The following is a 17,314-nucleotide window of genomic DNA, read 5'->3' on the forward strand; positions in this document are numbered from 1 at the left end:
CCTGGAAGCCTAGCAATATGTTCTTGTATCTGATGGCTATTAGCAAGTAATCATCTTGATATGGAGAGAGAATATTGTTCTATTGCTCTCAAGCCATTCAATTCTTGGCGAAAGGAAACAACTTTAATGTGCATTGATGGGTACTGAACTGATAGAGGTCCTTCTTTCCTATGAACCTCAGGACTCTTCTGTGTTTCTGGGCAAGCAGTATGTGGAAGCCTACACCTTAAAGGTTTTTAGCACCCATTCTATCTCTCTCGGGCAATTATGAAAACATCTGATGTATTTTCATCATTAACTTTTTTTAACCTACTGGTATGCTGCTTTTATGTCCAAAGGCTACCTGTTTTTGCCTTTTTGGGCTTTCGCTCACTAACCACAAATCAAAGTAGATGACGTTTCTAGCTAGCATTTTAGCACTGACACAATTGTCTTTTTTTGTTATGAGAACAGCACTGTCCCTTTTGGGAGGGATGTTTAATGACACAGCCTCGAATATGTGGCCACTACTCACAATACTCATCTGCCTTTTATTATTTTTCCAAATTTTTCAGATGATCTGCAATGCTTCTACTACCATTAACAGTAAGGATGGAATGAGGAAGTCACAGCTCTTATATGAAATAGACTTCCCACACTTTACTGCCTTTTGAACAGATCATGTTGCTATTAATTTCTGGAAGGATGAAGAATGATGTTAATGACAATTATCAAAGTATAGCGCTACTATATACCATAACCAAATTTGTCTGTGCATAAGAGATACAGGAGGTCCTGCTACAGAGGGTATATATATATATACATATATATATATATATATATATATTTTGAGTTTTCACCTTCATCACTGTGGAAGACAAATTTAGATCCATGGTGGGTTAAAGGAGCCCCAGATCCAACAGCATCAGAGAGCTTGCTGGTGCCCAATGGTTTGTGAAGAAAATATGAAATAATGAAGCCCGGTGCCAGAGGATCAAATGCTGAGCTTGTCGTGGCTCTGGTTAAGACCATGTGAAACAGCAATCTCATCTAATGTGGTAACTCTGGACTGAGATACCTGGAAGTCTGTCAGTAGTGTCTACAACATGGCTTTTTAGTGGAATCCTTCCGAGGCACATCGAAGTACAAGGTCTTTGATGTATTTTAGGTAAAAAACAAGGAGGACTGTCCTAACTGGGAAACAGCTCTACTTTGGTTAACATGACCCCTAAGTGAAAAGCTGGACTCACCATGCCTTGCTGATGACTTCCTTGAGGCATTCTTGTCCATATTAATCAGTAAGAAATATTTCTGGAAAGAAGTTCCAGTAGATAGAAACCTAATGGACATCTATGTGTTTGATCCTGCAGCAAAGGTTTTAGTGGCACCAATATGCCTGGCTCTGATCCTTTTGATATTGCGTGTTTCGACACTGTGTTGTGATGTTCAATGTCTGGACATTTAGCAACCCCATGTCATGTGCCTTAATGTCAATAACTTACTAAATCAGAAAGGTAAACCTCCCTTGTTTTTTTAAACCTTCCACACCAATGCACTCAGGAAATCAACTTAAACTGACAGTACAGTTGTCTTTTCCATTAATATTTGCTCACTTTGTCTGCTTTTAAACAGGAATTAAAAATCTTGAGACACTGTAGTCGTTCCCGGTTTCCTTTTAAACTTGTTGTGTCTAAAACGAAAATGCTTAGATTTCTCTTTACAAATTGGTAACACGATACCACACCGCTGCAGAGAAACTGGGTATGTATGAATATTAATGAAAATACTTTTTAACGGTAGACACCGCACAAACTAAAAGGTCCTCTTCACGTTTACTTCAAACCCCACTGGGTGCTCGCAGACAGAAATGCAGGGCCATCTAAAGCACCAGTTTAAAGATGCATAACTGTACTTGGCCTACATTTACTATCTTTTCCTCCTGGTCAAGTACCCTTTGTTGGGCCCACGCAACTTTGTAACAACACACCTAAGTTCCTCTCCTGATTTGCAAATGGGTTAGGTAGGTTAGGTTTACTGAGTACCAGCCTAGAACTGCACTCCTGCAGTCTGCTTAAACATTGACTGACCTAGTCTAGAAGGGTCTATAACCCAAATGGAGCTATCCTAGCCTTCAGGAGATCTGCACGAGTACCTATACTGTAGGTAAATCACTTCACAAACTATATTGATGCATACAAACCTTTCTTTAACTGCATTTTCTGATACAATTGATTGAGTGGAGTTCCAGGAATAAAAGCCAGAAACTGCACCTCTTTGAACAGTGGTCCAAATTGGTAATAACACTTAAAACCATGTACTCTCATGAATTAACACTTTTTCTACTGTCCCACAGAATCTATTTATGGAACTTGCATCAATCTAAGACGCGATACCAAGGATACTGAGAGAGAAGTGGTGGAGCAGAAAGGGCATAAGTTCAAGTGCAAACCCTTGACCTTGCCAGGTAGGTCGCTCCCCACCCACGCTGCAGCTCCACCAGCGCTTGCGCCCGCATCCTGGTCTGTATTCTGCCCATTCCTGGTAACTGTTCTTTCCCTCGCCCCCCTGTGCCCCCTGCTCATTTCCCACCGCTGCTGCCCCGCGGCCCCTCCCCGCGCCAATTCGCAGTCCCCTTCCTCCTGCCTCCCAGCTGCTCCTCCCTCCCAGCTCCCCTTCAAATGGCGGCAGCTGCATGGACCGCGCCCAGCGCCAGAACCCCTGGACCCCGCGAACGCCACGGCACCAGGCTCCACTACGACGCCAACAGCCTTCACGCACTTAACGCCGGCCGAAACCACACCTGCTTCCAGGCCACCCCCCAGAAACGGTCCCACGGACCCTTCTCCTGCCACACCTGCAGCTTCACCTGCGACAGAACCACCAAACCTCCATGGACTGGACCCAACCACCTCCGCTGCATACTCCTCAACACCCGCTCCGCTCGCAAACACGCCGTCGAGCTCTGGGATCTTCTCGATACCTCCGCCCCAGACGTGGCATTCCTGACTGAGACCCGGTGGAACGACTCCTCGGCGCCCGGCATTGCCCAAGCCATCCCGGATGGCTACAAGATCACCCGCAGGGATCCCGCCTACGGAACCAGAGGAGGAATACCCATCGTCCACAAGTCCACCCTCAAGGTCGCCACCCACGCAGACACCCTCTACACTGCCGAACACCTGCACTTCTGGATCCACACCGACCCCAACACCACCCTCGGAGGAACTCTCATCTATAGACCTCCCAGATTCCGCGCTCAGTTCAGCGACTCCATCGCTGACCAGGCCAGCACCCACACACTTGCCTCCACGGACTACATCCTCCTCGGGGACCTGAACTTCCACCTCGAGAACAACATCGATGCCAACTCCGCCACCCTGATCGTCAACTTCAGCCTCAAACAACTCGTCACCGCACCCACCCACGCCGCCGGCCACACGCTGGACCCCGTCTTCTCTATAGGCACCCACGTCACCTTCGACCACACCACCGAACTCCACTGGACCGACCACCGCTGCATTTATTTCACCTTCAAGAAACCAACCACGCACCACCGCACCCAACAGCTGCCTCGCCGCTGCTGGAGCAAAGTCACTGAAGACCGGCTGATCACCACCCTCGCCGAGAATACACCCACCGACCCCACCAACCCAGACGCCGCAGCCCGCAACCTCAGACAGTGGATCGACGACTGCGCCAACACCCTCGCCCTGCTCAAGAAACCCTCCAACAGCCTCGCCAGCAAGAGAGCCACCTGGTTCACTGACGAGCTCCAGACCTCCAAACGTGCATGCCGGAAACTGGAGAAAATATGGCTCCACGAACGCACACCGGACAACCACGCAGCTCACAAGGACGCCACCCACAAACATCACCACCTCATCAGATTAGCCAAGAGATCCTCCTTCAAAGACCGATTGGACTACAACGCACACGACAGCAAAGAGCTCTTCAGCATCGTAAAGGAACTCTCCAACCCCAGCGCCAACGACATCCCGCCCTCACAAGAACTGTGCGACTCACTAGCCATCTTCTTCCACCGCAAGATAGCTGACATCCACAACAGCTTCAACACCACAACCTCCACGACTACGACAGGCTCCACCTCCCCTGCGAACAGCGCCATCCGCCTGACCCCCTGGTCCAACGTCAACGATGACGAGACAAGCAAGGTAATAAACTCCATCCACTCAGGATCTCCTTCAGACCCATCCCAGTCCGGATTCAGACGAAACCACAGCACTGAGACAGCCCTCATCGCCGCCACAGACGACATCAGAGAAACATCAGCCCTCATCCTCCTGGACCTGTCGGCCGTCTTCGACACGGTCTGCCATCGCACTCTAAAGACACGCCTCCTAGAAGCCGGAATCCAAGGCCCTTGACTGGACCACGTCCTTCCTCTCGGGCAGAACCCAGAGCGTCCGCCTCCCACCCTTCCGATCCGAAGCCACTGCGGCGTCCCCCAGGGCTCATTTTAACGCTGTTCAACATCTACATGGCCCCCCTCGCACAAGTGGCCCGCCAGCACGACCTCAACATCATCTCCTATGCTGACGACACCCAGCTCATCCTCTCCCTCACCAAGGACCCACACACCGCCAAAACCAACCTCCACGGGGGAATGAAGGCCGTCACCGACTGGATGAGGAGCAACCGTCTGAAGCTGAACTCGGACAAGACTGAGGTACTCATCCTCTGACCCACCCCCTCAGCCTGGGAACAGCACCAACACCCACCGACCATGCACGCAACCTAGGATTCATCCTCGACTCCTCCCTCTCCATGGCTAAGCAGGTCAACGCCATCTCCTCCTCCTGCTACAACACCCTCTGCATGCTCCGCAGGATCTACAAGTTGATCCCGACCAAAACAAGAAGAACGGTGACACAGGACCTCGTCAGCAGCAGACTGGACAACGGTAACGCACTCTACGCAGGAAGCCCAGCCAAACACCTACGACGACTACAACGCATCCAAAACGCCTCCGCCCGACTGATGGTCAACGTCCCCCGCCGCAGCCACATCAGCCCCCATCTGAGAGACCTACACTGGCTCCCCGTCGACAAGAGGTTCACCTTCAAGCTCTTCACCCACGCACACAAAGCAGTCCACAACGCTAGACTAGCCTACCTTAACAGCAGACTCAGCTTCTACACCCCCAGCTGCCCTCGCATCCACCGAACGACCTCCGGCGGCAGATCCTTCTCCTACATCGCCGCCAAGACCTGGAACACCCTCCCTACCCACATACGGCAGACCCAAGACCTACTCGCCTTCAGAAGACTCCTCAAGACCTGACTCTTCGAGCAGTAGCAGCACCCCCTCCCCTCAGCACCTTGAGACCCTCAGTCTACAAGTAAGTAGCGCGCTCTACAAGTACTCTGATTGATTGATTGATTGATTGAACTAGCTTAAAACTATTTTAAAGGTAAGTTTCTTATCCGTAAGTCCTCTTTAAAAACTTTTTGGTGAATTTCATTATTGCCAAATTGGACATCAGAACACAAAGCAAGGACATAGGTAGTAAAATATTATCATAATATAATCCTTAAGTTCAGTCATACTAAGGGACTGATTATGACTAGCCAAGGTGGCGGTATGGGCACCGGATCAGTGGCAATCCGACCGCCCTATTGCAAGTTAGGCGGTGCACCTCCATGAGACTGTCATATCCCTGGCGGTGTTGCAACAGTCTTGAGGACGTAATATGCTTGGCGGTGCTGCTGCGGCACCATCAAACATATTATGACTTTCCTCTCAGTCACGGTTTTCATGGCGGTGATCCCCCCCATGAAAATTGTGGCGGAGAGGAAACAAAGGGATCCCTACAGGGCCATGGGTTGCATGCAGGTGCCCCCCTGTGTGCTTGCACCCCAGTAGTTCCCACACAGCATGGACTGCAGAGTCCATGCTATGCAGGAACTGCCTTTGACGCTACCACTGCCGTGCCCGTTTTCAGAGGCACCGCTGTGGGACCGCCAAAGAAACGCTCGCCAGACACAAGAAAACTCCTAATCTGGCAGGTGGTGCTCACACTGCTTTGGCGGTGTGGGAGCATGTTGGCCTGCTCCCACAGCACCAAAGTCTTAATCAGGCCCTTAGTTTACAAGATTCTGAGGTCCCAACTTTTGTAAAGAGATTATACGAGTGATGTGGACTAGCATAAGTAAGAGGTAAAAATGATCATGTGGCATTTCTATCCTGCATAATATCAAATCCAATTGGAATGTGGACGATAGCACTTCATATGTGGTAAGGTAATCAAAAGTGGATGATATTTCTGGGTGCCTTATTGGTGAACCCTCCTGAGCGTGAGGGTGAATGAACATGAAAAAACAAGCGTTATCTCCCGTAAGAGTAACGTCCCCAATAGGCACACCTTTGATGAATTTCAATAAAGTTCACAAACTATTTCCTATGTGTCGTTTCATACAGTTATGTTTTTATTTTGTTTTTAATTCCATACTATTTTTTCCATAGTTTATAGAACTTGCAGGTTTATTTTAACATTTCTGCACAATGCATTTCGAGCTTGCCCTTTATCAGGGGACTTAAATTCTGAAAGCATAAAATGAAACATTTCAATCAGTGGTACAGGATGAGCTGCTGTAAATAATCTATTTTGTTGAATTACTGACGTTTAAAATTGTTTGATGAATGGAATGAAAAAACCTGCAAATTAGAAAACAAATAACTTGGTGCCGTGAAACATGCAACAGTTGAAAAATATAACGAAGAGGATAGTGACCTCTAGGGGTATGTGCGTGTACCATTGCCATTAAAACAATTGGTAGTGGATGTGTACCGATGCTTTTGGGGAGAGAATACACGGTGAAAGCGCGTGATCATGCCGTTATAGTTCGCAGAAGCGTGTGGTGAAAATGGTACTGACGGACTTGGAAAAATACCTGATGACAATAGTGATTGTTGCAAATACACAGTTAAGCATTTAAACATTAGTGCGGTGTCCGAATACGAGTGTAGAACGGTTAACTCATAATGTGCCAAATAGTACTAACCTTTATGGTTTACACGGTGAATAACGGTCGACAAAACGTGTCACGGAAAGGAATGCAAGTGAACGTCTCTATAATTTTAAAAGGGAAATCAGGCTAAGTAACTATCAGCAAGTAAAAAACTATGACGGTGAATGAGTGTTCTAACGTAAGGAACAAAATCAACTTACGTTAATGATGAAACGCACCACTTGTGTAGTGTGGAATAACCTGTGAATTAACATAAAAATGTTGTTCACACTGTATCGTCTAAACGACAGTGTCATAGATACAAGGATCTCGGTTACATACACTCACCGAAGTTTCTTTGTAGGGTGCTTAACGATCGCGTTTGCGTGGATGTGTGAGTTCGGGTTAGCTGGGAGGCATTCTGGCAGATATCGGAAGTATCAGTCATGTGATCGTGGCCAGTGTAAAAAGACTACATTCCATGCCTGTATGCATGGAAAACAGACGTATCCGGGTGGTTTGTTAAAAATATTAATAGGTCTACTGCGTGGGCTTGAAAAAAAGATGTAAATAAAAAAGGGTAGCTAAAGAACTCTGTACAGTGTAATTGTTGCATAACAAACGAATTGCTCATTTCATGGGGTATATCAGGCAAGGTCTGAAATATGGTCATCACCCTCAACAATATGTAAACACTCCTGGTGGTGCCGAGGCATGGTCTGGAATGAGGTAATCACGCTTAACAATATGTGAACACTCCTGGTAATGCTGGGGTGTTGATAAAAATGTGATGCTGGTTTAGGGGGTGTGGTCATATGATGAAATCCTGAAGTTCACAACGAAAATGATGTATCAAGTGGTGTGCCACTGCCAATGTGTTCAGCGCTGGTGATCAATAAAATTAACATTGTAATTTAACAAAGAATAGCATTGAAATTTAGCAGAGAACTATTAATGTGCCACTTATTCACGATCATACTGAATGCTTATGTTACAAAAATATGGTAATAACGTTGACATTAGGACTGTGAAATGTACAGAATAATAATGGTGATGTATTCTGAAGGGCTGATCCCTGTATATAAATGGAGGTATACTCTTGTGGTATACAAACAGGCGTACCACTAAAACCATGTGTACAAAGAGGTAGTCTCTTCATCCTCGATGGGGTGTAGGCAGATGCAAATAATGATTTATAAGAAGCAACTAAATTCCATGCGTTCATTGAGTCCTTTGGGGTGTAAGGTATTAAGATGATTTATCCAAAATGTCTCTCTTCTCAGTAACCGTTGTGGATTGTCTTTTCCCGGGAGAATTAGAAAATTTTCCAGTGTACAGGGTTGTGGTTGTGCGAGTTGAAATGGGTTGCCGCTGTGGGTTTGGTGTTTTTTAACCATATGTTGCTTTTGTGTTCTATAACTCGTGTTTTTCTTTTTCTTTGAGTTTTTCCAACATATGCTTGTCCACAGGGGCATTTCAACATGTACACATGCTGCTGTCACATGTACCCGTTACTTTTATTTTGATTGGGGTTCTCTTCGTTGGGTGAACGATCTCATTGCCCTTGATTATGGCGTTGCATTTACTGCAATTGTGACATGGAAGGGTACCACGGTACCTGGTTGTTGTTTTTTCTTCTTTCTTTTGTAGCAGTTCTTTGTAATTGCGTGTACGTGAGTATGCAAATCTTGGTTGGTTTAAAAAAAAAGCCCTTTGAAATCTTCTTTTAATGAGAGTAGAGACCAGTGTCTCAATATGGATTTTTTGATTCTGTGGCTTCTTGTCGAAAATTCTGAGAGGAATACCGGTCATTGTTCATCACTTTTTTGTTTGGACGCAAGTAGATCCTTCCTTTTCAAATTCTGAACTCGTTCCATTGCTTCATTTAAGATTTTCTCGGGATATCCTCTTTGAATTTTTTCACTGTTGTGTTCATATGTTCATTGTAAGATTCTTCTGTAGACGCTATTCTTCTAATGCGTAATAATTGAGAAAATGGCAGATGTTTTTTAATTAAATATATGGGGGGTGGAAGCGCATACCTTTCCTAACAAACTAATCAACCCTAATATGGCTAACTGCAACAGTGGTGCTACAGTGTGCCATTTGCTGTCCTACAAGCGTGTGAATCAAAGAAAAACAAGTATTCTGACCAACGGGGCAGTATACACTGTGCACTGTGTATACTGCCCCGTTATATGTTTTTTTAAAGCAGGCTGATGAAAACTGGTGTAGTGTAAAATATTGTTTCTGTCTGTTGCTTTGGTGTATACTTTGGTTTTTATGATTCCATCATGGTTTGTTACTAGAACATCCAGAAAAGATATTTCATGCTTGTGAATGGTAGATGTGAAAAGTATTCTTTCATTTACTTTGTTCAGTTTGTTAATGGCCATTGTAAGTGTTGTTTCCGTACCTTTCCAAAGAATGAAAATGTCATCAATGTACCTTTTGTACATAATCAAGTTTTGATTCCATTCCAGGTGGTTCAATAAGTGGTACAACTCAAAACGGTGCATGAAGATACTGGCGTAGGATGGTGCGGCCCAATTTCCCATTGAAGTTCCAGATGACTGGACAAAAAATTGCTCGTCCCATTTAAAATAACTGTGAAATAACTTGACATGTAATAGCGCCATCAAAAAAAAGTTTTAGATCTTCGTCTTTATTGGTTTGTACTAAGAAAGATTCCACTGCTATTAAGCCCAGATTGTGTGGGATGGAAGTGTAAAGTGACTTCACGTCGATTGTGTATAAAATCATATCTTTTGTGAAGTGTGGTTTGTATTCCTCCAGAATGTTAAAAAAATCAGTAGTATCCTTGATGTAAGTGGACATATTTTGGACGATTGGCTGTTGGTGTTTAACGAAGAATTTCCCTACGTGTTCATGCATTGAGTTGATGGTGGAGACTATTGGTCGGAATGGGGGTGTAGTTGCATTTTTATGGATCTTTGGGATCATATAAATATAAGGTGCAGCAGGGTTAGTTTTGATGAGATATTCTTTCTCTTTGCTTCCTATTGTACCTTGCTCAATGGCTTTGTCAATGATCTGAGTCAAGATCTTTAAGAATTCATTTGTGGGATCCGTGTCAATTCTCTTGTATGTTTTGGTGTCATTAACATGCTCATTAACGTTATTGAGATAAAATTCAGTATCCATAATTACCAGAGCGCCGCCCTTGTCCGTTTGGCGGGTGGTTATTTCTTCGTTTGTAGCCAGTTGTTGTAAAGCCTGCCGTTCTTTTTGCGTGATGTTGGTGGTTTTACACCTTGGTTGTTTGAATATTTGTTCCACATCCTTTAGTAAGACTTTTTCAAATGCTTCCAGCAATTTGTGACTGACTGGAGGTATGAATCTCCTTTTGTTTCTCAGTAGTGTATCTTGTTTGGGTTCATCTGGTTTTTCCATCACATTTGTAAAAAAATTGTCGTAATCGTAGGATCGTAAAAATGTGTATACGCAAAATTTTGTTTCTAAGGTGTTGGAATGATAAGTTGGAATGTATGCGGTGCCTTTCGGAAGAGTTTGAATTTGAAACTCTGTTATCTTTTGCTTGGATATATTCATCACGAAGGTTTCTGACTTCTCGTGTTTTTGGCCACTATGTCTTGTAAGGACTTTCTTCTTGGTCCTGCCCCTCCGAGTTCTTCTGGCTGACTGGTACCTCTCTCTAAAAAAGTAACACTGGTGGATGCATGTGCTCCTGTAGTACTAGATGTTGAAGGGTCAGATCCTTCTGTTCTCAAATTTGTTGTATCCAAGGGGGTCCGTCTTCTGTATTGAGAGTCATCAGAAGATGTGTCATCAGCTGATCTGCCAGTGGTTGGTCCCTGTTACCGACGGCGTGTGTATATGTCTGCCCAGTTGTAGACTTCACCAAGCTTGTAATCCGTTGTGTCACGTTAAAATTTTCTTATTTTTCGGTCATTGATTTCATGTGTGTGACTCTCAAGTTGTTGATTTATGTCACTTAATACTTCGTCCAATTCGTTTTTATTCAAGGTGGTACTGAGTTCTTGTTTCAGTTGATTCGCTTCTTTGTTGAGATCCTCTATAAGTTTGGCTAATTCTTCAATAATCAATAGAATAAGATCAAGTGAACCTTTGTTTAAAATTGCGAACCATTTTTCTGTAAAACATGCAATATTTTTGCGTAATGTAGACTTGAGAGACATCCTCAATCCTCGGGGTATGCATTGTGCTTTGTGATACTTAATGGGTGTACTCGCATGTTATCGTTGATTCACAATTCTTTTGGACATTCCATTCATCAAACAATTTCAAACGTCAGTCATTCAACAGAATAGATTATTTACAGCAGCTCATTCTGTACCATTGATTGAAATGTTTCATTTTATGCTTTCAGAATTTAAGAACCCTGATGATGGGCAAGCCCGAAATGCATTGTGCAGAAATGTTCAAATAATCCTGCAAGTTCTATATACTATGGAAAAAATAGTATGGAATTGAAAACAAAATAAAAACAGAACTGTATGAAATGGCAAATAAGAAATAGTTTGGGAACTTTATTGAAATTCATCAAAGGTGTGCCTATTGGAGACGTTACTCTTACGGGAGATAACACTTGTTTTTTCATATTCTGCATAATAAACAATACCTTTCCCATTGGTCTTCATTGTCTGAAGTGAGCTTGTCATTGAAGCCTATTTTTGTTAGAATCCCTAGCTGGCATTCAGTTCACTGCTAAGCCTTATAAGAAACATATCAAGCGCCATAAAGTCCTTTGTGGATCAAACATCATAAGGGATGTCGGAGCTGGAGGTTTGGTCTTTCGTTCCACATAACCCCTGCACCCCCCTCCCTGAGGGAGTGCCCCAACAGCTTATCACTGGCACCCCCCTTGCTACCTGTTCTGCATTGAAACCATGCATAGTACAAATATTCCACTAAGCCATCATTATTTGCTGTTCTATTACAATAACACAAAACTATTGGCATGCTATGTTTTTACCTTGTCCATTAGATATGCAGCAGCAGAAAACCTTTTCACAATGAACGTATTCCACATCATGAGGGAAAGTCCTTAAACAATTAATAAAAGACAAGAAACACTTCAATACATGTTATTTTCCTCACAAAGAAAAAATAATAAATAAAGAGGACATTAATATGTTTCTCTGGCTTATCTAATTGTATGTAGATGAAACACAAACACAATGGCACATTCTGCTGTTTGAAGGTATCTGATAAACCTTGTGAGCTTAAAGCACAGGATGTGATTGGACATTATGATGCCCTGCAGAAAATTAGAGTACATCATTATTGAAAGAGAAAAGGTGGAAAAATTGCAGTGCCACTGAAGAATCTAAAGGATGGCACAGTGGAAGTCTACTATAACCCTGGGGCCGCATTATGGATGCATGTGTTGGTACAAAGCACAGCTGAGCACCTATTTTATCCAGCTGCACCATCTGAAATATATACATTTAATTTAGAATTTTTCAGAGTTAACACTTGAGCTGCAGACAGAACAGTGTGAAAATTGTGTAGAGGTGCTGTCACTCTATTTCCAAGCTGTGCTGCTGTGGGCAACTCCTGCACTACTTAGGAGAAATATATGGGCTTTGTAGATCTTGCTGACTTCCATGCATAGTTGGCAGGTACTTGGTGGTGACTTCCTGTGCTTTAAAATGAGCCCGAAGAGCACCACTTGGGGTCATATTAACAGCAACAATGGCACAGCACACAGCAGGCAGGCTAATTGTTGGCATTTGCACCATATTTAACTTGGAATTTCTTTGTGCTAATGCAAGATTTTCATGTACTCCTGCTTTTTATTTGGAGGGGGGGGGGAGTTTTATATAGAACAAACTCAACCTGAAGGTATCAGAGCACTTTATATAAGCAACAGTTGTGTTACAGACAAACGCATTTATTTTTTCAGGCACGGGGAGATTAAGTGATTTGCCCAGACTCACAGGATGTTGAACGTCCCTGCCGAGACTCAAACCTGGTTCTCGAGCTTTGAGGGACAGGTATGCCCAGGTGTGTCTCTTGTGCTCGCTACGACACAAGCTTGGCTGCTGAGGGGCGATACCCCAAAACCAGCCTAGGATGCTTGTTTCAGGTGCAGGGAGGACCTGGCCTGGCAGTTCAGATTGGACTGGTCCCATGGGGAGCAGGGTCAAGACTGACTTGCATATGGCTGGGTCTAAACTGTAATGCATAGGCTACAAAAAACAAAGGATTTAACCCAGATTTGTGACTGGGGGTGAATGTTTGATTTGTTCAGCATTCTGTCTATCATCTGTTCTTTTAACACATATAAACAGGTACTAGGCTCTGCTCTGAGCAAGAAAAACTGTCATGATATCGCCCTTAGGAAGGGAGCGGTGGACTAAAACACAGGCACAGACTGGAAGGGAAACCACCCCAAGAATCATATTCTTAATTTAATAGATGTCAGAGTCTAGTTTTTCTATCTGGCCAAACTACTCCAAACACGAGGAGACGCAGGAGACCGATATTATAAAATACAGCAGTTACTAAATTCAAGTTTTATTTTAGTAGCAACGTAAAATAAGTAAGCAAATATGCAGACACCACAGGTATCTATGTACATTCTTAAGACAGTTAATGGTTTATTGCAAACTTTCTTCACTAAATGGAATACAAAGGAAGATTCAGTGGCATCTAGTTCTTGCTGGCGAAAATGGTCTTGACAGATTATTCCAAATGCAAAGACCAGGTTACCTACCTTCGATAAAGTTTTTTTTCTTCAAATACTTTACAGAATGTACAATATTGTGAACCAATTTGTGAAATATTATTTCTCTATAATTATGTAATACTTCCACCAATACTACTTACTCCAGACTTGGAAAGAAAGTAAGCAAGAGATTATCAGTTTATCTTATTTAAATAGGGTTTCAGAAACTCTGTTCATGGATGACAGATATTTTCCTGCTGATTCCTCATCTCGAAATGCCAGTCGACAGCTGCCAGGATCAGAAATTTTGATTTGCGACTGGATTGTTCAATAAGAGTGTTAAAATACTGAGCCGATAGCAGCAGCCTTAGGATCACACTTTGTGGCCCGTGGGGAACAAAATAACAGATCTCACAAGTGGCACCTATGTAGATCAACATTTAATGGGGGGTGGAGGTGGGGGACGATGCTCAGCTCGACAGCTGGCACCGCAGTGATGCCACCTAACACTGAATTGACAAGAAACACTCTAGATCCAGTCTCCTGCCTTGAGACACTTCAAGATGAGAAATGTGCATGGAGAAGTACTCATTAAAAATTCTGATGATTTGAAATATCTTTATAAAACAGAACATGTGCCTGTTGTCCTTAGTGACAGCTTGAGTGAATATAATATCTAGAAGCATACTGTCTCAGGCGATGTCAATGGTAGTGATGAGAACCCAATGTATAAACTGTGCTTTTTCCTCTTTTTGAAAAGTAACTATTGCAAGTGGCCAGAACGATGGAAAGGAAATAAGATGTCGGTAAATGAAGCACCCAGCAGAACTAACAAGTAACAATTTCTTATAACGCTACCCAATACATAGGTATTTTGGGACCTGGAGAATTTCAGGGAAAAAAACAAATCTGGTTTAAGCGATTTAACTTGTGGTGGACATTACTACCTTTCAATATATAATTTCGTACATATAAGGTATCGACGCTCCATTTCCCTCAACATGTTTAATGACTCCAGCTGTTCCCCATTCTTATTTGATGCCCGTAATTGATTAACTATCTGTGCCACACCAGTGGCATAGCCAAGACTCCTTTCTGATCACCTTTTGGTTCAAGGCCAAGAATTTGGTAAGTCAGTATGGGACCCCACATCTTTCAAATCGTTTGCTGTTTCCCATGGCACTGTGCTTAATGTTTTTCATTCCCAGGAATGGTTAAATTCTTTGCATCCACAAGCCATGTGAAGTAGTCTGAGGTTCCAAACACAGTGTCCGTATACATTAATTTATTGCCAAAGCATGCTTTAAATAATCTTTCCTAGTATACATTAGAAGGGGAGAGTTGCCTCTGGCAGACTGCCTAATAAAACTAACTCCAGACAAGCTGCCAACTTTGCTTCTGTCTGTTCTGCACCAATGTTAGTATATTTCCCAAATTCTAGAGAGGTGCGGATAGCCCCATAATAGGTGGGAGAAACAACCTGTCACCACGCCATCTCCAGGACAGAATACATGTTTTATCATGGAGTAGAGGTGCTCGGGTGTAATTCCACAGACAGGGAAACGTGTATAGTGCGTCCCTCCCTTGACCATGGTTCATAAATGTGTTAGTTCTTGTCTATCTGTGACCCTGCTGGTCCTCCCCTCTACGAATGTTTAGTTATTTCTCCTATGTTTCCTGAGACGATCATTTGTGTCTGGTATGCTCAATGTAAACCTCTGTAAATGCAGGAGATGGAGTGTGTATCAGTATCTTCTTTCTATATCAGTGTTATATAGGTCTAACACCCAGTACCTGGGTCTAACACCCAGTACCTCCCCTGGTGATGTAGATGCTCACACTTCTCCTTCATCCACTAGAATGACGTGAATTCCCGTTCATGAAATAAGGCACCCAGTCGGAGTACACAAGCTCTGTCCACCTCTGGAAAAAATTCTTCTTCAGTCCCAAGGTGAGGTCCTGAGTACCCTAAAGATACCTGCATAGAAGCGTGAAGGGGATGGGATGCTCGTGAGTCTCAATTCTTCACTTACTGAGCCCTAAATCTATAGTGTAGTCAACACTGTTGGGGAGATGCACACTCCACAATCACGCTGACATGTGGGGACCCCCTTATTTTAAGATGGGTCTGCAATGGGTCCACAAAACATCATCCCCACTTTGTGTCTATCATCATTTGCTATGTCCTGTGTCGTCTGGTATTACCTAAGGATGTTCAAGACACACAACTTTCGTTCTTTCAAGCATAGAAAGCTCTGTTATGATAACTATTCTTGCTACCCTTTTATGTAGAAAAATGCATAGTTTCTGCAGCTTTTACAGATCATCTGTTCTGAAGGCTAGTGGTAAAGTCTAGCACATTAGGTAAGAGGCGGAATTGAGTGCACAAGAGTCAGTGCATTGGAGGGCACTCGTTTTGTTGGAAATGGTATCAAGGCCAGAGCCTGTGCAGTGGTGGAGTCAGGTGGCGTCATAATCACCAAACCAGTTTAAGATGGCTCACCAACCTAGAGTTTGGGTCATGCTTCATATTGTCAGCATTGCCTCATATCAGAGGCAATCCTGACAATATAAAGCATGACCCAAACTCTGCATTGCAGGCCACTGAAGTTGAGAATTTTGGCTTCATCTCTTTCAGCATTTAAATCAGCTCTAACAATGAGGAAAAACTCTGGCATCAAAGAACAGTGTCAGGACTCCGAACAGTCACAGGAGCAGGACAGTTTTCGCAAGGAAGAAATGGTTTTCTCTTTCATAATATTAATTTGGGTTTCTAGTGGGAAGACATTCTGGGGGATTGTTCCCTTTCTGGAGACTAACCTGAAAAGAAGGGGAACAGTTTGGAGTATCACTATGGGCCTTAGTCAGCAGCTTCGCCTCCTGCTCTCTGATGGCTTTCGTGTGCATCAATAAACAGAAGTTGCAAGCCAATGAGTTGTGCTCTTAAGTTAGATATGACGTGCAGGTGTAACAAAAACATTTTCTTATGGCATTTTCAAAAGGGTCCAAATTTTAAGAGAAGACAACTCCTCTAGATGCTTTTGAAAGCTTAGGCATTTCTTCAGTGAAGACCTTGGAAGAGCTTCGGACACACATCAATGAGGTGCACAAAAACAGGGACTGACACAGCGTGCAAGTTGGTGCCGTATATAATCTGTCGAAATCACATCTTCAGAGAGCGAAGTCATAGCTGAGGCCTGATAGTGCTAACTGCCAGCCCTGGAGATCTATTGCTGGAAAAAAGTTTTCCAAAATGGTCTGGAGCCTGGAGAATATTCATAAGGTGAGGAATTTGCAGGAAGAAGTATTCATCACTTCAGCTGTTTTTGACATTCTACAACTCCAGATTGCAGCCAAGCCCCTTTCACTGTTGTTCTTAAAAATGGAAAGTTTCCTCACTCTTACATCAACTAACGAGGCTAACCCTTGACTCATTAGGCAGAATAAATTATCGGAGCAGGAACCACATTTTTCAAGGAGAGACCATCCCATACAGCTCCGTCATGGAAGGAACAGTCTGAAAAGTACATTTTACCACTCCACTGACATCAGAGCCTCCTAAATAAAGATTGATGGGGTCAGCTGTAAAGTATATGTCAGGGTTTTCCTAACTGTGGGTCATCAGATGATTTTTTTGAGTCGTGAAAATCCAAGAAATAAATAAAGATGCCTTTAAACTGTTTTTAACTTG

The 17,314-nt window shown here is 43.5% G+C and overlaps 1 protein-coding gene across 1 annotated transcript in view; it reads right to left on the reverse strand.

Moving 5' to 3' along the window:
* The window catches only part of RAB3GAP2 (RAB3 GTPase activating non-catalytic protein subunit 2), a 586,520-nt gene that overhangs the window by 131,222 nt on the left and 437,984 nt on the right, over positions 1 to 17,314 (reverse strand). Inside the window, exon 28 of the mRNA XM_078649806.1 lies at positions 11,926 to 11,996. Within this exon, the coding sequence (XP_078505932.1) occupies positions 11,926 to 11,996 (71 nt within the window). The remainder of the gene's footprint in view (positions 1 to 11,925; positions 11,997 to 17,314) is intronic.

The sequence above is a fragment of the Lissotriton helveticus genome, chromosome 6 (genome assembly GCF_964261635.1).
Source record: "Lissotriton helveticus chromosome 6, aLisHel1.1, whole genome shotgun sequence".
In the NCBI taxonomy this organism is placed as follows: Eukaryota; Metazoa; Chordata; class Amphibia; order Caudata; family Salamandridae; genus Lissotriton; species Lissotriton helveticus.